A 25,121-nucleotide genomic window follows, 5' to 3' on the forward strand; every position below is an offset into this window, starting at 1 on the left:
CCCCACCTTTTCTCAGTCCCAACCCTCAGACTCAGCACCCCCTTCTTGACCTGCAATCTTCTTCCCGACCTCTCCGCCCCCACCCCACTCCGGCCTATCACCCTCACTTTAACCTCCTTTCACCTATTGCATTCCCAACGCCCCTCCCCCAAGTCCCTCCTCCCTACCTTTTATCTCAGCCAGCTTGGCACACCCTCCTCATTCCTGAAGAAGGGCTTATGCCCGAAACGTCGATTCTCCTTCTCCTTTGATGCTGCCTGACCTGCTGCGCTTTTCCAGCAACACATTTTTAAGCTCTCAAGTATAGAAACAGGCCTAACTAGTCCACACCGACGCTCTGATAAGTAACCCACCCACACCCATTTCCCTCTGACTAATGCACCTAACAGTATGGGCAATCTAACATGGCCAATTCACCTGATGTGCACATCTTTGGACTATAGGAGGAAACCGGAGCACCCGGAGGAAACCCCTGCAGACACGGGGGAGAATGTGCAAACTCCACACAGGCAGTCGCCTGAGGCTGGAATTGAACTTTGGATCCTGGTGCTGTGAGGCAGCAGTGCTAACCACTGAGCCACCGCGCCTCCAAAGTGGTACTTAAATGGTATTATCAAAGTTCTTCTTGCCACCAGTGCAGTGACCAGAGTCCTCTGATTTACAGTGCTCAACAGTACAGTTATCGGGCAAAATACAAATAAATGATCAGACTCTTCAATGAGGAATATAAAGTGGGTACTAAGGCAAGAAGACGAGACCATGAAGGGTGACCAAAACTTGGGTCGAATAAGTAGGGCTTAAGGAGGATCTTGAAAGGTGGTGGGATAGAGAAACAGATTTAGGAAAGGAATTCATGAGAATGCATGACAACTAAAGGAGCCAATGGGTGGCATTGGTGAGGGAAGGAGAGGCGTTCGGAAAGTGTGCTGAAGTCTGGAACTGGAAGAATGGAAAATGTAGGTATGTCACCAGAGAAGATTACAGAGATGGGCTGTAGTTTGGCCAAGGGATGGATTTAATAATCAGCAGAAGAATTTTAACTTTGAGAGCTCATATTGTTGGGTAAATAGAACGTGCTGCAGATGGTGAAGGATGGGAGCCTGCCCAAGGAGTGCACTGGGACAAAGACATGAATGAAGGCTTCAGGGGCAGATAAGCTTCTGGATGTAGAGAATGTGAGTTAGGAGGCTCAGTTCATAGTTGAACAAATACTGAAGTTGTGAACAATCTGGATTAACCTTGAACAGTGGATGGAGAAGTTGAAGAATCGTCTAAGAATTCTGTATTTCACAGGCAAAGCACGTTACAGTCCCCATGGTGGCTGTTAAAATCCAGGATGTCTTGCACTGATTTAATTTATTAGTTCATTTTAGAGCTGTATCAGAGTTCTGGTAGTCCCATCCGTTTAGGGCGGCCTGATGGCTCAATGGTTAGCACTGCTGCCTCACAGCGCCTGGGACCCGGGTTCAATTCGTACCTCGGGCGACTGTCTGTGTGGAATTTACACGTTCTCCCCATGTCTGCGTGGGTTTCCTCCCACAATCCGAAGATGTACAGGTTAGCTGGATTGGCCATGCTAAATTGCCTATAGTGTCTAGGGATGTGCAGGCTAGGTGTATTAGCCATGGGGAAATGCAGGGTTACAGGGATGAGATAGGGAGGTGGGTCGAGGTGGGATGCTATTGGAGGATCAGTATAGACTTAATGGCCGAATGGCCTGTTTCCACGCTTTAGGGATTCTATGAATCTATTCTGTGATTAGTGATGCAAGCAATTAGGCCGAATCCAAAATGGACGTGCTCATATAATGGACTTCTCCAAACCTTGGGAGATGTTTCTTCATCTGATATAGTAAAATCAGTATTTTCAAAAAGCAGCCAAATTATTGAACTTGTACAAAGCATTTGAAAAATGTTTTATTATTAGAAGCCACTGTACCTTACTGGCCAGTCTCTTCTCAAATATTTTTGATCAGCAGTTCCTGCCATGGACATTACTGGAGACTGCCCTTCAAATTCAAATTCATTTTTAAGCTGAGCTTAATTAATTACTGATTAATTTCATACAACTGGCAAGGGGTTACAAGACTGATAAAACAACCAAAGCTGTCTGACAAAGAAGGTTAACTTGTAAATAAAGTGCCTGAAAATGGCTCGACTTTCAGTTGAAGGCTCTCCTAATGGGTACACATCATTCATATTGGGTCATTTACTAATTCTGAGCAAGTCCTGTTGGATGTGCAGTTTCACCAATGCATCACGTAAACTCTGTTTATGGTTTGTTAATTACCATTCTTCCAATATCTCTGAAAATACTTTAGCACCAGTACACAAATAGTAGAACTTAATGAACTATTGTAGCAGAGGACTAGTGTCCCTAGTGGCCAGAAGGTCTGGATTTGAATACGTCATCACGTGTCCAAACAGTTAAATTAAAAATTGGTTAAGTAGAACTTAACCTCACTCGTGCTTGTTTCCAGAAATGGGACCAAGACTACCTACAGGAATTTTCAGGCCTGATTTGGCTGGGAATTTTCAAGCAATCACCAGTGGTCCTATTGGTCATTTTTGAAAAATCCTTTTTTATAGGGTTTTATTGCTACGTAATCCTTTCACTTCGTTAGACCAGTTTCCAGAATGGACCAAAGTAGAATCACAAACACATTGCATGCTTATCATTAGCTTTGAGAGAGAAAATAGCAGCTCAATTAATTGGGCTGAAAGCCTCCAAAGAACTTTGTTTGGAATTAGAAGGTATTGGCTTTGATTTAATTCTTGGAATGAAGTAATGGCATTGACTGGACACCTTGCCAATATTTGCCAAGAAATTGTTTATATGTTTGTACATGAAGTTTTTTTTCTAATTCAGTCCATTATGATGACCTGTTTTGGGATCTTTGACTGAGACAAGCAAGCCCCAAAACAGTGTGGCACATCAGCCAATCCAGTGGAAGAATCTTCATTGAGACAGAGAGAGTCAAAATCAGGAACGATAAAACAGGAAAAATATATTGATTAATAATTCATTTTAAAGCACATAAACTTTGGGAAATACTGGTGGGATTAGGGGAAGCAACAGCCTAGTGGTATTATCGCTAGTCCATTAATCTGGAGAGTCAGGTAATGATCTGGGGACCTGGGTTCAAATCCAGTTATGGCAGATGGTGGAATTTGCATTCAATTAAAATAAAAAGTCTGGAGTTAAGAATCTACTGATGATCAGGAATCTATTGTTGACTGTCAGAAATATCTGGTTCAGTAATGTCCTTTAGGGAAGGAAACTGCCATCCTTACCTGGTCTGGCCTACATGTGACTGCAGACCCACAGCAATGTGGCTGACCCTGAACTGCCCTCTGGGTAATTACGGACGGGCAATAAATGCTGGCCTGGCCAGTGGCACCCTCATCCGTAAATGTGTTTTATTAAAAAAAAATGAAGAGAAACAAAACAGATAAAATCTCCAACTTTAATTTCTATCTGAGGAAATGAACTTGATCTTGTCAAATTAACTTTTCAATTCAGAAGAGATTTTTTCAGCAGTAGTTATCACTCATTTTGTTGTTTATATATTCTTGAATGCACTACATTTAGCCTTTTCAACTATTTTCATGTAGATCTAGCAAGTTCTTACCATTTCACTCATTTCACTGCTGGGTCTAATGTAGAAAAGTGCAACACACGCTGAAAGAAAGCAGTTATCTCTGACAATGAGAAACAAGGAACAAGATAAGGTCACTTAACCCTCTGTGCTTGTTCTGTGATTCAGAAAGCTCATGGCTGTTCTGATTTTAACCGCAACTGTGCATTCCTGTGTACCACCAGTAATTTTTAATTGCCTTAGTAATCACAAATCTATCAGCTTCTGCCTTAAATTATTTAACCGTGAATATTTAAAATGAGTTCTAAGTTTAATTGTACACATACATACTTAAGAAATTGCTCGCAGGTATCCTGTGTTATAATAATGATAGATTGTCTTTCTGTCTGTCTGTTACTCTGACTGTGAATTCCTAGCCAGCATTTATCAAAAAGAGATGTAAAGGAAGGTGAAATGCTCTAGATTCTGCAGATTTGATATGTAAACAGAAAATGTTGGAAAAACGCAAGTTCAAGTGCTAACTTTGGAGGGAAAAACAAAATTAATATTTGAGAATGATAATATCTTTCCAGAACTGGAAAATGTAACAGATCCAACAGAGTTCAACTAAGTACAGAGGTAAGATAAATAGGGGTTGGGAAACAAGCAAGTTGGTCCATGATACTGTGAAAGGTCGGAGTGACAATGAACATAATGGTGAAAGGTTGAAAGGAGTGGCATAGGACAAGTTAAGAAACAAAAGAGGAGTCTGGAGAATCTGCAAATGCAGATTCATTTTGAGAAACTGTTGTCTACAAACAAAATGGAAACAATGGCTATGATCTGATACCTGGTCCAGATGACTATGCATCTAATTAAAATTAAAGAAGTCTTGGTATGCTCCTGCTTGGTGTTTTATGTACATGACAGGCTAAATTCGATGTGACAGTTCCTGATTACCTTTGCTTACCAAGTTGGCTGAGTAATGAAAATTAGTTGCCAAATATTGTTTGATAAATGTTTGGTCTGTTCCTCAGGTCAGCCTTGGTAAGACATTATTAATGCAGACACAAACATACGACTCTCCTTGACCGAACAGTTCAGAGTCCGGATTTGGTCTTGTAGTTGTTATTAGAGAAAGCTGTTAGATATTTGATACGAGTGTTCTCTCTTTGTATGTCAGAGTGTGAGGACAGTGTTTTCAGTATGAAAATGCTTCAGTGCCACATATGGAATAGCCTGTGCAGTATTGGCTGCTTTATACTCACAACCACAGCAATGATCTTCAGAATGTTAGAAAAATCCTTTCAGTATATTGTCTTTGTCCTTGAGATGAATCCTGATGCCTGAATGATTAGGTTGAACAACTGCAGACGAGTGAAACACTACCAAAAAATGACCAATAATAATACGGTGCGATATGCTATCAACACTCCATTATTAATAAGGCTGACAAGATCATTGGCAAAGAAACAAAGCACCAGAGTTCATTTCAAGAGGTGTAGAAAGGAAAAAGATATAACCTATATTAAACTAACTTAGCACTCTGCTTAGAAGACTATGTGCAGTTCTACAGAAGGGTCACTGGACTTGAAATGTTAACTCCACCTTTTCTCAACAGACTCCGGTGGCTCAGTGGTTAGTATTACTGCCTCACAGCACCAGGGTCCCAGGTTTGATTCCAGCCTCGGGCGACTGTCTGTGTGGAGTTTGCACGTTCTCCCCGTGTCTGCGTGGGTTTCCGCCGGGTGCTCCGGTTTCCTCCCACAGTCCAAAGATGTGCAGGTCAGGCGAATTGACCATGCCATAAGTTACCCATTGTGTTAGGTACATTAGTCAGAGGGAAATGGATCTGGGTGGATTACTCTTCAGAGTGCCTGTGTGGACTGGTTGGGCCGAAGAGCCTGTTTCCACACTGTCGGGAATCTAAACAGATACTTCCAGACCTGCTGAGTATCCCCAGCAATTTCTGTTTTTGTTTTGGATCTTCAGCATCCACAGTTCATTGGTTTTTTTTGGTGCTGTTTTTCTCTGCGCTGAGGCAGGAGCAAAAATATTGACAAGGATGATGCCAGAACTAATGTCTAATAAAAGAAGGACTGAATAGATTGTGGTGATTTTCTCCCTTGAAAAAGGAAGGCCCAACTTAAAATTGCGAAATGGTTTGACATGTTAAACATGTTTCTGCCAGAGAACTGAAGGAGTTCAGAATGGATCATTAACAGAGTCATAAATAAGTGCTGAAAATGTGTTGCTGGAAAAGCACAGCAGGTCAGGCAGCATCCAAGGAGCAGGAGAATCGACGTTTCGGGCATGAGCAACACATTTTCAGCTCTGATCTCCAGCATCTGCAGTCCTCACTTTCTCCTCGAGTCATAAATAAGCCGAGTAGGGATATCAGGCGAAACCTGTTTAGCCAGAGAGTCATGAGACTATGGTGCTTGCAGGGAGTCTTTTTTTTTTAAATAGCATCAGATGATTTAAAGGAAATGTTGATCAGTGCATGAGGGAGAAAGTAATAGAAGGATATGCTGACAGTGTTAAATGCTTGTGTATAGCAGAATAACACTTAGTGGGGATGGCTAGTTTGTTTTGCTGTAAATTCTAAATAATTATTTAAATGCGTGTTTTGTATTTCCTGTTCCCATGTGAATGCTTGTTTCCATCCACAGTAAGCATTTCTTCCAGAATGCCTTGAAAACACTTCTTGCCTGTCTTGATCTTGAAGCCTTACGGACTGACTGGCAAGCTGTTTTATCATTTGTACCAGTGTAATTGCCCTTCAAATGTAATCTGGGAATGATTTGGACAACACAAGTATATGAAATGATGCTGAATAATCCATTATCATTCCATTTAGAGTCAGCAAAAACAGCGTTATTCAATCTCTACAGTGTGCTTAGAGTTGAAAAGGAACCAACAAGTTTTCATTGTCTTTTATTCTAGGTATATGCCAAATCGATGAAAGAACCAACAGCAGCTCATAATGTTAATCTGCCGATCATTGAAAGGTCTAAGGTAATCCTTGTTGTTGTTCATGATATCAATGAATTGATTAATCAGAATTGTGAACTGCAGGTTTAAAAGGGGCACTTCTGGACAAAGTAAGACAGAAGTTGTATTTACATTCACTAAAGTCTTTTAACTATCGGATGTCCCAGAAATTGTCAAGCCTTTTGTGATCCAGACCCCTCTTTAATCAAAGAGGAATATTTAACTATATACCACGGTTTGAAAAGCAAACTCTTTCGGCATTTGTTGCCATGGAAACTAGTTCAATGAAAGAATACACTGAATACAACAGGAAGTGTCTAAAGGGAAAACTTTCGTGATGGAATAAACCTGTTATTCTGTTTGATGTACATTTTCAGTGCAATTTCTGCATGATGTCTCCCATTCCAGCTATTATAACAAACATTTTACAAACTACGTTCAGGGCACATTAAGTTATCTGAAATACTGAGCTGATAAATTCTGCAAAGAGCTCTTTCCCTAAATTTTTCAGTGCCTCTAAAGTTCTGCAGCCAAACGGAATGACTCTTGCAGCTACCTCTTGGAAAACGGTCTCGAAATTACAGCACAGAAACAAATCATTAAGCTGCTCTATGCAGTCACTAATGCTCCTAGGGGGCCTCTTTACACCCGACAACTCACAAACGTTTCAGAAATAAAATTGTAAGACACAAAGAATTTTAAGTCCTAGCACTGTATAGTTAAAGTGTACATCAATCGCAGTTGGTCAAACTACATTGGTCCACTCGCAAGTTTGTGGAGCTTCATGATAATCCGAAAGACTTCTTCGGTAAGACAATTAGCCTGCAAAAATTAAAAGAAAAGGGAAGCATAGGGATTGAGTAAGATTGTTTAAAAAGAAGTCTTTATTTTTCTACTGGTTCACACCTTACAATGGCCTGACCTTGTACAGTAAAACGCATTGAAAATCATTGAGAGTTAGAATCACAGAATACCAACAGTGTGGAAGCAGACCATTGGAAACGTCGAATCCACACCGACTCTCCGAAGAGTACCCCACCCCAACCTACCGTATCCCTGTAACCCTACATTTCCCATCATTAATCCATCTAAACTACGCATCCCTGAACACTATGGGCAATTTAGCATGGCCAATCTGCCTAACCTGCACGTCTTTGGATTGTGGGAGGAAACCAGAGGAAACCCACGCAGACACGGGGAGAAAGTCGCCCGAGGGTGGAATCCCTGGCACTGTGAGGCAGCAGTGTTAACCACTGAGCCACCGTGCCACCCCGAAAAAGCTTAGTAATCTTTCTCTGCATGATATGTTGACTTTGGACAGGTGTGATAAACTTTGCCATGTCTTCTGTGCAGTTGACATTTGTTTTTTTTTCCCTGTTTTCTTGCTGCACTGTTAAATCCTAAAGCATCTCTATTGCTTTGGCAGCTTTAGCAGAGCAGCAGGCAGGTTTCAGTGAGACCATCAGGCTCTGTGGCTGTAGGATGGACTATCTCTACGGTTGCCTCTCCTGGCCAGCTCTGTTGTGCAACGTGTGGTGGTGTTTACTTCACTGTACTTTTCTCCTGCTCAGTTTGCAGCAACCCCCATGCCAGCCTCCAACGAGCGAGGGATAAGAGCTGGTTGGCCTCACCCTGCACCTTTTTTGTGACTGGTTTCTTGAGTAGCTATAGCCTGTTTGGATCCAGCATGGCAGGAGTAGTTGGAAATTGTGATTCCCTATGTCTTGCTGCATGCCTCCTCCATCATGAATGTGACGAGAGCATTAGGTTCTTGTCAATAACCTGCGAGATCAGCTTCAGTTGTTTTGTGAGGTTCCGAATCATCCCCTGATTCATTGGCTGGAGGTTGGCCATGGTTTGGAGAGGTGAACACCACAGCCTGCCGCTCACTGCCAGCAAGATCAGGATAAGTCTCCATAATGGTGAGAACCTTCACTTTCTTCCATTGATGCATTCTGCCCACTCTCTTGATCTGCAAAAAAGCTGCGGGCCATCCAGGGACTTCGGCCTCTGAATTGCAGAGGATAGTTCTGACATTCACAAAGCAGTGTAGCTTATTGGACTTCATAATTAGTAAGAGACAAAAGAAATCTGGAGATGCTGGAATCTAAAGTAGACAAGCAGGAGCCTGGAAAGCACAGCATGCCAGGCAAAGATCTTTCAGTGCCATCCATGTTGGCACAGATCACAGGAGTGATGCTTCCCTTACTTTGCTTTGTGCCATTTCGTCTTTAAGCGTTCAAGAGTGATTGGGTGCAAGGCGGTCAGACAGTTTAGTTTCATTCACGTTGAGAAGTGTGCTTTGGTGCGTACTTGGACTTTGGGTGAACCAGTCATCTCTCGGTGCTGACCCACCCTCAGTGCAAACTGTTGATGACAATGCCATGCCTTGTCTGGAATTGGCTGTAAGCGTCTTCGTCAGGGTGACTTCCTGATCCTGCAGGATTGGTTCGGAGTTGGAAATATTCTCTGTTTGAGCTGCCTTGAACCACGTTAACAGATGTTCTTCAGTGCAGACGTTGGCAGGCCCCCTTCTCACCTTTCTTGCTGGAGAGAGAGCCTGCTTTTCAAACTGTTGTCAAATATTCACCTTGTTCTTCAGAACAGCTTACAAACTCAATGGTGGAACTCCCACTCTGTAGTGACTTTCACTTTACATTTGCTGATTTTTCATTTGCCGCATCAACTTCATTTAATATCTAATGGACAGCACATTTAACTTTGTCACACACTTAGCTATATGTACAGGGTTTGAATGTTCTTATCCAGAGAGATCCCAATATCCGGGTGATAGCTTGCCTGTGAGTTGACATGCTAGTGAGGCCTCACTCCATGACAAATGATTGGTGCTGTTCTATGACAAGAAGCATGGTTTTGCTCATCTCATGAAGAGTCTTGAGATTTGACTTATCACAGGTTTTCTTCCTGTTCTTTCAGTGGAAATGGCTGACAACCTAACCACAACCAGAGTTTCAGAATGCAATGTTACATCTGCAGAGAAGGTGCACAACAAGCGAAATCAACATTAAATTTAAAATTTGAAGTGTCCATTCAGAAGTCTATTAAAAGTAGAGAAGAAGCTGTTCTTGAATCTGTTCATATGTGAATGCAAATTTTATATCTTCTGTCTGATGGAAGAAGGTGGAAGAGATATAAACAGGATGGGAGGGGTTTTTGATTGTGTTGGCTGCTTCCCCCCGGCAGTAGGAAGTATAGATGGAGCCAATGGATGGAAGGCTGCTTTGTGAGATGGACTGGCCAGTGTTCAATATTCTCTACTTTCTTATGGTCTTGGGAGCAGCAGTTGCCAAACCAAGCTGTGATGCATCCAGATAGGATGCTTTCTATGGTGCATCAATAAAAATTGATAAGTGTCCTTGTGGACATGCCAAATTTCCTTAGCCTCTTGAGGAAGTAGATGCTGGTGTGCTTTCTTGACCACTGCATCAGTGTGGGTGGACCAGGACAGGTTGTTGATGATCATACTCCCAGGAACTTGATGCTCTTGACCACCTCTGCCTCAGCACCACTGATGCAGACGGGGGCATGGCCTCCACGCAGCTCCTTCATTTTTTTGACGTTGATGGGGAGATTGTTGTCTTTGCACAATGCCGCTCAGCATTCTATCACCGTTCTGTATTCTGCCTCGTCATTCTTTGAGATCCGCCCTACAACAGTGGTGTCGTCAGCAAACTTGTAAATGGAGTTGGGGCGGAATTTGGCCACATAGCCATGAGCATATAAGGAGTGAATACACAGCCTTGTGGACACTGGTGCTGAGGATTATGGTGGAGAAGGTGTCGTTGCCTATTCTTACTGTTTGTGGTCTGTGAGTCATAAAGTTGAGGATCCAATTAAAGAGGATCTTGCCAAGACCTAGGTCTCGAAGTTTATAGAATCCCTACATTGTGGAGACAGACCATTCAGCCCAACAAGCCCACACTGATGCTCCAAAGAGTAACCCACCCAAAGCCATTCCCTTACCCAATTACTCTACATTTACCCTGACTAATGCACCTAACCTACACATTCCTGAACGCTACGGGCAATTTAGCATGGCCAATTCACCTAACCTGAACATCTTTGGAGTGTGGGAGGAAACCGGATCACCCAGAGGAACCCCACTCAGACACTGGGAGAATGTCTGTGTGGAATTTGCACAGTCACCTCAGGCTGCAATTGAACCCAGGTCCCTGGCACTGTAGGCAGCAGTGCTAACCACTGAGCCAACATGGTGAGATGAGTTTGTTTGGAATTATAGTGTTGAAGGAAATATGGTGTTGAACATGTAGCTCTATATCAACAGTCATCCGTAGAGCACCGAGTCAAACCATGAAGCTGTGTTTAAGTGATACCAAGTTTGTATTTCTTTTCAAAGCCAGTGGATTCTTTGGAGAAAAGTGGAGCTTGCAGGCAGTTATTTTTTGTTTTTAGTTTTGGAAGAATCGGTTCATGAGTGATAAACTCTTTCAACAAAATGTGGGTGCCAGAGAGGATGGGAAAATGCAGGCCACTGGGTTTGGAATGGAAAGAAAGCAAGTTTAGGAGGCAGTCGCCACAGGAAATTTGCTAACAATAGAAATTAAAAAAAATAGAGAGAGAAGTTGAGAGCCAGAAGTAAAAGGCAGATTCGGCATTAGCAATCTGTGCAGATGGAGAGAAATGTTTGATGAATTTAATGAATACACAGGAACAGTTTTCTAACTTTGTGTTTGGAAAGTTTGAGGGATTAGAAGCATGGAACATTTTTAACGATACAGGAATTTGATTTGAGATCAGAAGAGTAAATGATAATGGTAAAGACAAAGGGTTGGACAAAGGTTGGAGCTAATGGTTGTTAGTTTTAATTATGAGAGACGTGATGGAGCAAAATCTCTTTGGTCCCATCAAAGGCAGAGAGAGAGATCAAGATGCAAGAATTTAACTGTTGCAAAGAAAGGTGTAAAAAAAGTACATTGTCAAAAGAAGCTACTGCAGGTCAAGTGCAATCATCATTATCAGAGTAGATTGTGCTGGTCAATAACAAAGAGCAGCACGAGAGGTGGAGAGTGAATGGTGCCCTGAAATTCTAATCAGCTAATAGGTAATACTCCATTACTAGTTGTGTCTGTTAGTGAACAGATAAAGCCCTCTAGACTGTTTTAGGGGAAGACCATATCACAGGAACTTGCTGCAAGGTTTGTAGCTCAGGTTGAGGTTTAGGGTGTAGGTTTGCTCGCTGAGCTGTAGGTTTGATATTCAGACGTTTCATTACCTGGCTAGGTAACATCATCAGTGGCGCCCTCCAAGTGAAGCGAAACTGTTGTCTCCTGCTTTCTATTTATATGTTTGTCCTGGATGGGGTTCCTGGGGTTTGTGGTGATGTCATTTCCTGTTTGTTTTCTGAGGGGTTGATAGATGGTATCTAGATCTATGTGTTTGTTTATGGCGTTGTGGTTGTGGTTTTGTCCTTGGGTTGTGCTGGGTCTTTTAAGTTTGTTAGTTTTTGTTTGAGGGTGTTGGTGGGTTTGTGTGCTACTAGGATTCCGAGGGGTCTTAGTAGTCTGGCTGTCATTTCTGAAACTTCTTTGATGTATGGTAAGGTGGTTAGGGTTTCTGGCTGTGTCTGGACTGCCTGTCGTGGTTTGTTCTTGAGGAATCTGCGGACGCCATAAACAAACACATAGATCTAGATACCATCTATCACCACCTCAGAAAACCAACAGGAAATGACATCACCACAAACCCTAGGAGCCCCATCCAGTACAAACATATAAATAGAAAGCAGGAGACAACAGCTTTGCTTCACTTGGAGGGCGCCACTGATGATGTTACCTAGCCAGGTAATGAAACGTCTGGATATCAAACCTACAGTTCAGCGAGCAAACCTACACCCTAAACAGTAACTTGTTTGTGAAGATCTTAAGTTAATGACAAAGAAGTAGTATACTAGGAATCAGGAGTCAGGTAACTAAATTAGTAAGTAATCTGGAGAAATCCACAAGAGAGGGGACACCACTAACATCGATGTCTTTGTTGAAATATAGAGAAAATAGGTCCTATAGTGCATTGTTTGCTTTGCTGGTCTTTTGCTTAATTAACTCATTTCCTGTAATTAGTATGTTTCTCAATTGTTACTCATCGAGGATGATGCCCGGTATGGAGGAATTGTCTTATGAACAAAGGCTAAAAAGGTTGGGGCTCTACTCACTACAGTTTGGGAGAATGAGAGATGATCTCATTGAAACATATAGGATTCTTATGGGGCTTGCCAGGGTAAATGCTGAGAGGATGTTTCCCCACATGGGAGAGTCTAGGACCAGGGTACCAATGTAAGATGGAGATGAGGAGGAATCTCTCCTCACTGAGGATTGAGTGTCTTTGGAACTCCTTGACACATGGAGCTGTGGCAGTAGAGTCCCTGTGTCTATTTGAGGCTGGGATGGATGGTTTAGGCAGGGAATCAAGGGTTATGAGAAAGGGCAGGAAAGTGAACATGAGGAGTGTCAGAACCACCATGATCCTATTGAATGGCGGAGCAGGCTCGAGGGACTGAACAACTTACTCCTGTTTCTTATGATTTTCCACCCTGTAACTGGTTGTGTTTCGTTGTATGTTAATATTGTCGGATTCGGGGCATCATTAACTTTGAATAATGTTGAAAATTTTAACTGATCAGCCTCCTTTAAAGAATTGGAAAAACTCTGTACCTGGTGTTTCGGGAGATGTGGCTGGCTTGTTTCTTCCCAGCTTTGCGTGTTGTCAATAACACATTAAGAAATCACATATTTTTAAAAATATAAGCTCTGTTAGAAAGCAGCTTCAGGAATGAAGAGTTATTGATCCCCTTAGACTTGGTCATAAAATTAACGAATAAAGAAACATATGACGGGTTCAGAGCAAGTGCAAATTGTTATGGTTTTTATTTTGCTACCGTACTAGTTATAATTGTGCCTTATGGTGTACACCATTATCCCTCTCTGCTGTTTAACCACACTAGCCATCCACCCTAGGCTAGATCTTCCGTTTGTTGTACCTTGACTCTTTATCCGCACTTTGCCTGGCTCTGCACTTGCTTGAAATCATGTAAACGTTAGATTCGGAGCTAGAGTAGGCCATTTGTCCCCTCGAATAATTTTCTTCATTCGACATGGGCTCAATTTCCCTTCGTTCCCTTAATGCTCAAGTCCCTAGTTCTCTGTGTTAAAATATATTCATTGACAGAGCATCCAGAGCCGTCTGGGATAGAGAATTCCAGGTGCTGTCATTTAGTTGAAGAAATTTCTCATTGTTTCAGTCTGAAATGATCCCCTCCTTACTGCTCCTTATGGCTGTGCTCTGGTTTCTGGAGCCAGGAAATATTTTCGCAGCATCTACGCTGTCACACCCTGTAAAAGAAACTATACATTTCAATTAGATTACCTCTCACTCTTCTAATCTGTTAATTAGTTTCCACGAGCAAGTGAGTCGGTAATCAAAGGATACAGATTTTAATCTAGACTCTTGAAGATTAAGAAACTCAGCTGAGGTGAGGGGCCATGTTTGAATGCAACAATTTAATCTGATCTGGAAGGCAGCAGAATCAGTGCTAACATTCTGAAGGGCTACAATGTAAAGGGCATCAGCTTCTTTTTGTTTGACTCTGGGCGTTAATGAAGGTAGTGTTGTCTGCTCTGAGAGATTGCAGCTTGTTTTGCTGCATGTTTAATGAATGCACTAGATCTGATCGATAACATGTCACTTGCTGCTACAAATCTATTCCTCAAGCTCTCTGGCATTTTTTGCCAGAGCATGTGAGGAAATAGATGCACGGGGACACAGGGGATCGCTGTTCATGGCAGCCATTGTTTAAAAGCACTGTTTCAGGCTGAATAAGGCAAACTGAAAGACAAAGTTCTAGTGCAACCAGAAGCAGCAGTGATTTACTGGCTGAGGAAAGCAATCTAAACAAGCAAAATATTAACTGTGTGACTCACTGTGCTGAAACTCTTGCAGGAAAACAGATGGGTACTTGCACCAATCCATTTTTTGCAGTTGTATCAATCAAGTAATAAGTGCAGGACAGGACAACAAATACATAAAAGTCCAGTGCACTCAAGCAGAGCTGTCCGTAAGTGGCCAATTTCTAGCAGTGGCAGATTTTTAGTTGGGAGGCACCTCCCACTCTATTTCTGTATCCATTTTTCTGTATCTCTTATTTGCCTTCGCAACCCATCTGGCTGTGGATTTGCGAGAGAAGGCTGGGGGCGGCCAAGATAATCCGATATGCAGTGTACTAAAGAAAGATGTCTATTATTGTTGTAGACTTTATCGTTTTCAAAGATGATCTTCTCTGTTGCTATGAATGCTTGGATAGTTGTGCCCCCACAGTCTGTCAGTGTCTCACTCTGTTGTGATATGCAAAAAGATAAGTCAAAGGGGTTAGAGCCATATTGCAATCTTCTGGGTGAGAATTCTCCACGAGAATTGACAGCTCATGCTAAAAAGATTACAGAAAGGCGACAATATTGAAAGATTCAACATGCAGTGTGTTGAATATTGAGTATCTATGATTGCATAGTGCTTGTAGATCATGGTACCATCTTGTAAACAGACACTGGCACTGTAAGAACTGAATCAACTGTTAAAATTTGAAAATCCCCCAGCAGTGAAACTTGGCTATTCCCTGAGATGCTCTAATTGATTTGGCTGAAGAATATTGGAGATTGGTGTCAAGTCCAAACAAACAACTTAAAAGCTGTATAAACATGATCATAGGTAAAATCATTGCACTAAGTTTGAAGCAATCACTGCAGTTTACTCAAATTGATGTGATAGATGTATGACTGCTGTATTACTATGAGACATTGAGAAATGTCAAATGATTTTGCATATGCATCAATGCGAAAGTGATCCAGATCCTGTGCGCGGAATCCAAAACCGACTCCCGAGTGCCCCACTGCAAGGACGTGTTAAGACCATCTCGAGTCATTTAACATGTATCATTTAGTTTGTACCTTGTTGTGTGATAGCTCTGGATTGTTCTGAAGTTTGTTGATTATGTCACTTAATGTGGAATTTTCTGAATGCATTTTTACTGCAATACTTAATTTCTCATTCAGCCAACTGGATAAGTAGGATGTGTTTTTTTTCGCTTGTGACTAATTGACAGTTTTGCCAAATTGAATCTTGATTGCTCTACTGAGCTTTATATAGTATTATTGGAATTGTGGATGGATATTATGAATTAAGATTCCTGACTTGTTTTCTGTGCCACCATTAAAGTAAACATCTTGCCCTCATTGAAACGTTCAGTTGGCTCACTGTGCTATGTCTGGGATCGGGGGCTATCTCATGAGGAAAAGGTAGACACGTTGGGTCGATATCCATTGGAGTTTGGAAGAATGAGAGGTGACCTTATTGAAACAAGTAAGATGTTGAGGGAATTTGGTTGGGTGGATGCAGAAAGGATGGGAGAACTAGGAAATAGTTAAAGATGAAGACGAGATTTTTCTTTTCTGTCAGGGATTCTGTGGAACTCTCTTTGAATCATAAAGATGTACAGCACAGAAACAGACCCTTCAGTCCAACTCGTCCATGCTGACCAGATATCCCAACCCAATTTAGTCCCACATGCCAGCACCTGGCCCATATCCCTCCAAACCCTTCCTATTTGTATACCCATCCAGATGCCTTTAAATGTTGCAAGTGTACCAGCCTCCGCCACTTCCTCTGGCAGCTCATTCCATACACGCACCACCCTCTGCGTGAAAAGGTTGCCCCTTAGGTCTCTTTTATATCCTTCTGCTCTCACCTTAAACCTATGTCCTCTTTTTCTGGACTCCCCCACCCCAGGGAAAAGACTTTGCCTACTTATCCTATCCATGCCCCTCATAATTTTGTCAACCTCTATAAAGTCACCCCTCAGCCTCCGACACTCAAGGGAAAACAGCCCCAGCCTGTTCAGCCTCTCCCTATAGCTCAAATCCTCCTACCCTGGCAACAACCTTGGTTCTGAACCCTTTCCAGTTTCACAACATCTTTCCGATAGGAAGGAGACCAGAATTGCACAATATTCCAACAGTGGCCTAACCAATGTCCTGTACAGCTCAACATGATCTCCCAACTCCTGTACTCGATACTCTGACCGATAAAGGAAAGCATACCAAACGTCACCTTCACTATCCTATCTACCTGTGACTCCACCTTCAAGGAACTATGAACCTGCATTCCAAGGTCTCTTTGTTCAGCAACACTCTCTAGGACCTTACCATTAAATGTATAAATCCTGCTAAGATTCGCTTTCCCAAAATACAGCACCTCACATTTATCTAAATTAAACTCCATCTGTCACTCCTCAGCCCATTAGCCCATCTGATGAAGATCCTATTGTAATTTGTAACCTCCTTAGCTGTCCACTACACCTCTAATTTTGGTGTCATCTGCAAACTTACTAACTATACCTCTTATGCTCATAACCTAACCATTTGTATAAATGACTAAATGTGGTGGACCCAGCACCGATCCTTGTGGCACTCCACTGGTCACAGGCCTCCAGTCTGAAAAGCAACCCTCCACCATCACCCTCTGTCTTCTACCTTTGAGCCAGTTCTGTATCAAATGGTTAGTTCTACTTGTATTCCATGAGATCTAACCTTGCTAACCAGTCTCCCATGGGGAACCTTGTCGAATGCCTTACTGAAGCCCGTGTAGGTCATGTCTACGCTCTTCCACCGAGATCGGTCAAGGGGGAGAGGTCATTAAATATTTTAAAGGTAGCTGTGGATAAATTCTTGACTAGCAATGTGGTCAAATGATACCAGGGGTAAGCAGGAATATGGAGTTGAGGCTACAGTCAGAGCAGCTAGAATTTTATCAAATGACAGAGCAGATTGAGTGGCTGAATTACCTCATCCTGCTCCGAATTCAGAGATACATGTGGTAAAAAAAACTTGAAAGGGTTCAGAAAAGATTTACAAGGATGTTGCCAGGGTTGGAGGATTTGAGCTATAACGAGAGGTTGAATAGACCAGGGCTGTTTTCCGTAGAACGTCGGAGGCTGAGGGGCGACCTTATAGAGGTTTATAAAATCATGAGGGGCATGAATAGGATAAGTAGACAAAGTCTTTTCCCTGGGGTGGGGGAGTCCAGAACTAGGGGGCATAGGTTTAGGGAGAGAGGAGAAAGATATAAAAGAGATCTAAGGGTCAACATTTTCACTCAGAGGGTGGTATGTGTATGGAATGAGCTGCCAGAGGAAGTGATGGTGTTTAGTACAATTGCAGCATTTAAAAGGCATCTGGATAGGTATATGAATAGGAAGGGTTTGGAGGGATATGGGCCGGGTGCTGGCATGTGGGACTAGATTGGGTTGGGATATCTGGTCAGCATGGATGAGTTGGACCGAAGGATCTTTTTCTGTGCTGTACATCTCTAAGACTCTAAGTGAACATACATGGATATGCATTTTGAGGAGAAACTTCAGAATACCAGCTGTTTTTTCAAAGTACCTGTCATCTTGTTTTGCTTGTGGCATTAGCAAGCCCTTAATGCTTTCATTGTATTGGATTGTAACAGTTGGTAGATGGGCAATGTCCTGATTAATTAAAAGCACTATTTATTTCCAGTTTTAATGAGTATAAATAATGATCGCCTCAGGAGCAAATATGTCACAAAAGCAATCCGTTGAAACAAATCCTTTTTGCCTTATTTAGAAACTGTAAATTCAGGTTAAGATGCAGCAAGATGACCCATCTTTTTGAATTGAATTGAATTACCTGTATTCAAAAGGATACAGTGAAAAGTTTGCAAGTCACCACTTAATGGCGCAATCTTAGATACAAGGTACCTAGGTACAGTTTTTCAGTACAATTCTTAGGGGAAAAAAATTAGAAAATAGAGAAATTAAAAATTCAGTCTTTTCTTAAGGGAGACCAATATCACTTTTCATTTAACGCATATTGAACAATGTTTTGCTGTTAGGATATAAGTGAAAAACAAAAAGTGTTATATTGGTGTAGTAATGAGGAGGAACTGGTCATTACAGACAGTCAGGTGAAAATTACAAGCACAGACTTTATTATTATCTACTCTGTCAGGTTTGGGCTTGGATTACTGCTTTTGGAATACCTAAAGGAAAAAAGTGCTATAATCTCATCTTTTCTTTTGCGTCTACTCGCCCCCTTTGTCAGTGGAGTTGGCAGTTGTGTACTTGATGTTCAAACTTTACAGAAAGAAGCACAAGCTAGTAATTCCTCAACTCGGACAAGGATGGTTTTCAGACCATGGAGAGGGTCGTCCATGGTTCAGTGGTAGCATCTGCTCCTGAGACACAAGATTATAGGTTGGAGTTTCACTCGACATCAGTGCAGTGTTAGGTACCATCTCTGGATGAAATGTTAAACTGAGGCTTTCTGTGACTATGTGAAGAAGAGCACATGAATTCTCCCTGATGTTTTGCCCGATGTTTATCTCTTAACTCAGCTCACCAAGTTACTTGATTGGATTATTATTTGAGAACTTGGTGCGTATGAATTGGCTGCCATGATTCTACTTTATGACAGTGACTGTACTTCAAAAATCCTTAGCTGTCAAGCACTTTGAAATGGCCTGTGGTGGTGAAAGGCATTGGATAAGTGAAGGGATTCCTTTCTAGCAGAGGGTTAGGAGAGAATCCACCACAGTGGGCAAGTGCAACCACTCAATGCCTCTTTTTATTATTGTTTAATGATTCAAGTATCTTCAAAAGCCTTTCCATCATTTGAAGTGCATGTCATGCACGTTATAAATCGATGGTCAGGGAAATGAAATCAGGTTAATTTCTCGGTTATGGGGGTTTTTTAAAGTTCATTTTTAGAATCTTAAGTGAGAGTTTATTTTTTTTAAAAGTATTTGGATGATTTCTCGGGAAACTGAGTGTGAACGTCATTCTTGTAATAGTCAAAAGCTTTAAATAAATACGCGGATTTATCAGTTTTGGAGCTAATAATGAGAATGAACATGCTCGGTAAATAGCGAGTCCTGCTTAGATCTCTGAAACTGCTAGGGGCTCTTGATTTTTTATTTCTTTTATTGATCAATAGCTTTGACTAGTTTTTTTTAATTATCCTGTTCCTCAAGGTTCATTATGTGGTTTTATGTTAGTTCATGTGGCTTTTGCACTAAAAGGTAATGAGCAGCTGTGTGCAGAGCAAGGTGGTTGCATTTTCCTGTCATAATAGAATTACCTTTGTGATCCCATATCAACCGGGGTATATAAGAAATAGCCTATAACCAAAATCTCTTTTTAAGTCTGCATTCCCCATTAATTTTTGCTGAATAATTCCCATCTGTTGTGATTTGTTTTATTTTAATGTCTTTTGCAGATCAGAATGCATGATTACACTTATATACCGCTAAATAAAGTCAAAGGTGGAATCACTGTGAATGTGTATGGTGTTGTTAAATTCTTCAAGCCTCCATATCACAGCAAAGGAACAGGTAGGTAAAAACGTATGACTGACACGTGGCCAAAATTTGCAAACTAATTAAAAGTGCACAATTGCTTGTTTTGGGAGTATGTGAGCATAATATAGATGCATATACATTGTGTATGGTTAAGGGAGAATGAGAATGAAGCACTGAAGGAATCGTAATCTGACTGTCATATCAGTATCAACTGACTGAATGCAGCATCCATTTCATCTTCCAAACTCTTCTGTTTCTTGATTTATCTATTTTGATTTTAAAAGCTACTTTGCATTCTGCTTCATCATTGTTTATAATAATGCATCCCACTTTCTAACAAGTAACCTCTTGTGACTGACTCATCGAACAATTAAAATGTGTTCTTTTTGTTTGCATTTTCAAAATTCCTTCTAAATTGGAACTCCTCGATCAGATCTCTGCTTGTCCTTCAGTGTTGTTTTGACAAGAGTCCCTCGTTTTGTAGTTTATTCGAGGCTGAAGCTTATCACTAATGATATTTGTCTTAGTCTACTATAAATGTATGTACTATTCACAAAGGCTCCCAGTGTCTCAAATGCATCCATTGGATATGCTCAAAGGGTTGAGCAAGGTAAATTAAAAATGTAATAAATGTGGAGCTGTGTACAATCAAATCAACATTGTCATTAAAAAAAATTACATTCATGGTTGAAAGTAAAAATAAGAATAAATTTGTTTTACATTGTATTTTTACATGGTTTAATAACTGCTGCTCAGCGTTTTTTTTAAATAGAATTTCTCTCTTACTGTTTGAGCAGTTTGATGAGTTCATATGTAAGAGCTGAAAATAGTCAGCAGCTCTGTCAGTAGTTGTGGAGAGAGTACAACAGAATTAATGTTTCAAGTCAAGTATGATTCTTCCTCTGAACCTTTCCAAAGACCAACATTTGTTCCCTATCCCTAATTGCCCTTGTGAAGGGGGTGATGAGCTACCTTCTTAAAGCAATGTAGTCCATATCATATAGGTGCACTCGCAGCACGGTTAATGAGGAAATTGCATGGTTTTAATACTGTGACAGTGAAGGAATAGTGTTACAAAGTGTTAAAAATAGAGTTAATAAGTAAAATGAGCAGTTTCTATCCATTCATTAGCCTCTTCTGATACTTTGGTTCTCTGTACGGCTAAGATGTGCCCACATTTTATTGCAAGTCTAATTAATGGGAAGAAATACATGAGTGTAACTGGGAGGTGAGGTGTTTAAAATGAATATGTAGTTACCCTTCATTTATAGGCAAATTGTAAGGCAGTGTGTGTGATTTGCCATATGCTGTTGAAAGCAAGATACCAGATGCTTTTTTACCTATGTTTTTCTTTAATAGCAGCCTGTTAAAAACTTTGGTCACTTATTTATCTCTTATGCATTGAATATCTTCATGAAATATGACATTTTATTAATGTCTACTCATCAAATTATGACTCTTATGAGTGCTCACATTTGTTTTTGCTCCCAACAATCAGGATTTAATATTAATTTAAAAACCATTAAATGCTTGTGGTCTACATCTTCACTTGGAAGAAGTTAAGCTATTGCAAATATTTACAGACATGGGCTGTTGTTTTAGCTGTATCTCGGAGCAGCACTGGAACATGCTATAAAAAACATGATAGAAACTGAAATAACTGTGGATGCTGGAAATCAGAAACAAAAGCAGAAATCTCAGTAGGTCAGGCAGCATCTGTAGAGAGAAATCAGAGTTAACATTTTGGGTCCAGTGACCCTTCCTCAGAATACAGCTTGAAACTCCTGTACAGACAGTTAGATAGATTGTACAGTGCCAAAACAGGTCATTCAACCCAAATGGCCATGGTTTATGTCATAAATGATCACCTCTGCAAACCCACAATCCCCAATTCATCGCATTCTATCAATACATCTCTATTCTACTCTCTTTCTCATATGTGCCTAGATTTGCCTTAAATGTCACTATTCTAGATAGGAGGTTGGCAGGGGTGTCGGGTCCTCAACAGCAGGGAGACAAGTGCGAGGCTGGAAGGAGATACAGTAATCAGAAGTAGTAAAGTGAGGAGACAGGTCAGGTTAGAACGCAAAAGGGAGCAAGGAATGCCTGTTGAATTAAATTGCATCTGTTTCAATGTAAGAGGGCTGACACCGAAGGCTGATGAACTCATGGCATGGATAAGTACATGGGACTGGGATATTATAGCCAATATAGAAACATGGCTTACGGAGGGACAGGACTGGCAGCTTAATGTGCCAGGGTACAGGTGCTTGAGGCAGGACAGACCTGGTGGAAGGAGGGAAGGGGGAATTGCAATTAAAGCAAGTATCACAGCAGTAATCAGAGATGAAGGGTTGTCGAGTGAGGCTTTGTGGGTGGAGCTAAGAAATAACAAGGGGATGGTGTCATTATTGAGGTGGTACTATAGGCCCCCAAATAGTCAACGGAAATTAGAGGAGCAAATATGCAGGGAGAGAGGGGAGACTTGCAGGAGCAATTGGGTTATCATAGTAGGGGATTTTAATTTTCCCAACATAGACTGAGACTGCCAGAGCATTAAGGGTTTAGATGGGGTGAAATTTGATAAGTGCAATCAAGAAGGTTTCCTCAAGCAGTGTGTAGTGGTTCCTACCTGGGAAAGGGCAAAACTTAACCTACTCTTGGGAAATGAGGCAAGACAGGTGAATGAGGTGAGCATTATGGGACCAGTGACAATAATTTTATGAATTTTAAAATAGTTATGGAGAGGGACAAAACTGGTCCACAGGTTTGAGTTTGAAATTGGGGCAAGGTGAATTTTGATGAAACTAGACAGGAGCTTGCAGGGGTTGATTGGAGGAATTTGTTTGCAGGGAAAGGGACTGCCGGCAAGTGAGAGGTCTTTAGAAGTGAGGTAGCGAGAGTTCAAGGTCTATATGTTCCTGTGAGGGTGAAGGGCAAGGTTCACAGGAATTGGAAACCCTGGATGACAAGAGATATTGAGACTTTGACCAGAAAAAAAAGATGGAGGTGCGGCTCAGGTCTGGGCAGTTGGGATCAAGCGAATCCCTGGAGGTATACAGGGAATCCAGGAGTTTACTAAAGAAAGAAGTCAGGAGGGCAAAAAAGGGGGCACAAGATAGCCTTGGCTGAGAGGTTAGGGTGAATCCAAAAAGGTTCTTTAAGTATATTACAGGAAAACGAATAACTGGAGAGAGAATAGGACCCCTCAAGGACCAAAGTGAATATGTATGTACAAAACTGCAGGAGATGAGCAAGGTTCTCAATGAATATTTCTCTGTGTTTATCATGGAGAAAGTCATGAAGACTTAGGAACTTGGGGTAGTTAGTGGTGATATCTTGGGGGAAGTCCATATCACAGTAGAGGAGGTGTTGGATATATTAGAATGTGTGAAGGTGGATAAATCTCCTGGTCCTGACCAGATATATCCAAGAATGCTGCAAGAGGCCAGAGAAGAAATTGTGGGGGCCCTGGCTGATATTTTTGTATCATCGTTAGTCACTGGTGAGGTCCTGGAAGATTGTAGCGAATATTGTGCCATTATTCAAGAAGGACTATAAAGAAAAGCCTGGGAATGGATAGACCAGTAAGCTTAATATCTGTGGTAGGTAAGTTACTTGAGAAGAGTCTGAGAGATAAGATATATAAATGCATTTGGAAAGACTGGGTTTGTTTAGGAATATGCAGAATGGATTTGTGAGTGGAACATCATACCTCGCAAATTTGTTAGAGTTCCTTGATGAAGTGACCAGGAAGGTTGACGAGGGCAGGACGGTAGACATGGTCTATATGGATTTCAGTAAGGCCTTTGATAAGGTTCCACATGGTAGGCTGCTCTGGAAAGTTAGATCGTATGGAATCCAAGGCAAGCTGGCAAATTGGATACACAATTGACTTGATGGTAGTAAGCAGAGGGTAACAGTGGAAGGATGCTTGTTGGACTGGAGGCCTGTGACTAATGGTGTGCCTCAGGGGTCAGTGCTGGGCCCATTACTGTTTGTTATCTATATCAATGATTTGGATGAGAATGCACAAGGCATGATTAATCAGTTTGCCGATGACACTAAAATAGATGGCACCGTGGACAGTTAGGAAGATTATCAGAAATTGCAGCAGGGCCTTGATTAGCTGGGGAAGTGGGCTGAGAAATGGCAAATGGAGTTTAAGACAGATAGGTGTGAGCTCTTGCATCTTGGAAAGTCAAATCAAGGTAGAAGTTTCATTGTGAATGTTCGGGTTTTAAGGAGTGTAGTGGAACAGAGGGACCTTGCAGTTCAAGTTCACAGTTCTCTGAAAGTGGAGTCACAGGTAGACACGGCAGTGACGAAGGCTTTTGGCACATTGGCCTTCATCAGTCAGGACATTGAGTGTAGAAGTTAGGAAGTTATGTTGCAGTTGTACAGAACATTAGTGAGGCTGCACTTAGAGTATTGTGGTCAGTTTTGGTCACCTTGCTATAGGAAGGATGTTATTAAACTGGAAAGAGTGCAGAAGAAATTTACAAGGATTTTGCCAGGAATCAATGGTCTGAGCTTTAGAAAGAGGTTGTACAAGCTAGGACATTTTTCTTTAGAATGTAGGAGACTGAGGGCGGATCTTATACAAGTGTCTAAGAACATGCGAGGCTTAATTACGGTGAATAAACTCAGTCTTTTCCCCAGGGTTGGGGAATCGAAGGCGAGAGGACATCAGTTTAAGGTTAGAGGGGACAGAATTAAAGGGAACCTGAGGGGCAACTTTTTTTTAAACACACTGAGGGTGGTACACATATGAGCTGCCAACAGAGGTGGTTGAGGTGGGTACATTAACAACATGTAAAAGGCATTTGGATAAATACATGGATAGGAAAGGTTTAGAAGGATATGGGCCAAGTGCAGGGAAATGGGGTTAGTGTGGATGGACATTTTGGTTGGCATGGAGCAGTTTGGGCAAAGGACATGACTCTGTGCTGTATGACTCTATGACCTCATCTCCTCCCTTCCAGATTCTAAGTGATTCCTGTTAAAAACATTTCTATTAGTTTTAGTAGTGTCTACTTTATATTGATGACTGTTAGGTTTGGATTCCCCAGCAAATGGAAGCCTTTTCTCTAGGTTTATTGTGACTTTCCCACAAAGTTATCATTGGTTACATTGGTTGCACATG

At 41.5% G+C, this 25,121-nt stretch overlaps 1 protein-coding gene across 4 annotated transcripts in view; it reads left to right on the forward strand.

Moving 5' to 3' along the window:
- The window catches only part of pot1 (protection of telomeres 1 homolog), a 330,564-nt gene that overhangs the window by 94,306 nt on the left and 211,137 nt on the right, over positions 1-25,121 (forward strand). For all 4 annotated transcript variants that reach the window (XM_043709136.1, XM_043709133.1, XM_043709135.1 and 1 more), the window contains exons 6-7: positions 6,524-6,595; positions 19,894-20,008. In XM_043709136.1, coding sequence (XP_043565071.1) covers positions 6,524-6,595; positions 19,894-20,008 — 187 coding nt within the window. The remainder of the gene's footprint in view (positions 1-6,523; positions 6,596-19,893; positions 20,009-25,121) is intronic.

This window comes from Chiloscyllium plagiosum, chromosome 19 (assembly GCF_004010195.1).
Source record: "Chiloscyllium plagiosum isolate BGI_BamShark_2017 chromosome 19, ASM401019v2, whole genome shotgun sequence".
Classification (NCBI taxonomy): domain Eukaryota; kingdom Metazoa; phylum Chordata; class Chondrichthyes; order Orectolobiformes; family Hemiscylliidae; genus Chiloscyllium; species Chiloscyllium plagiosum.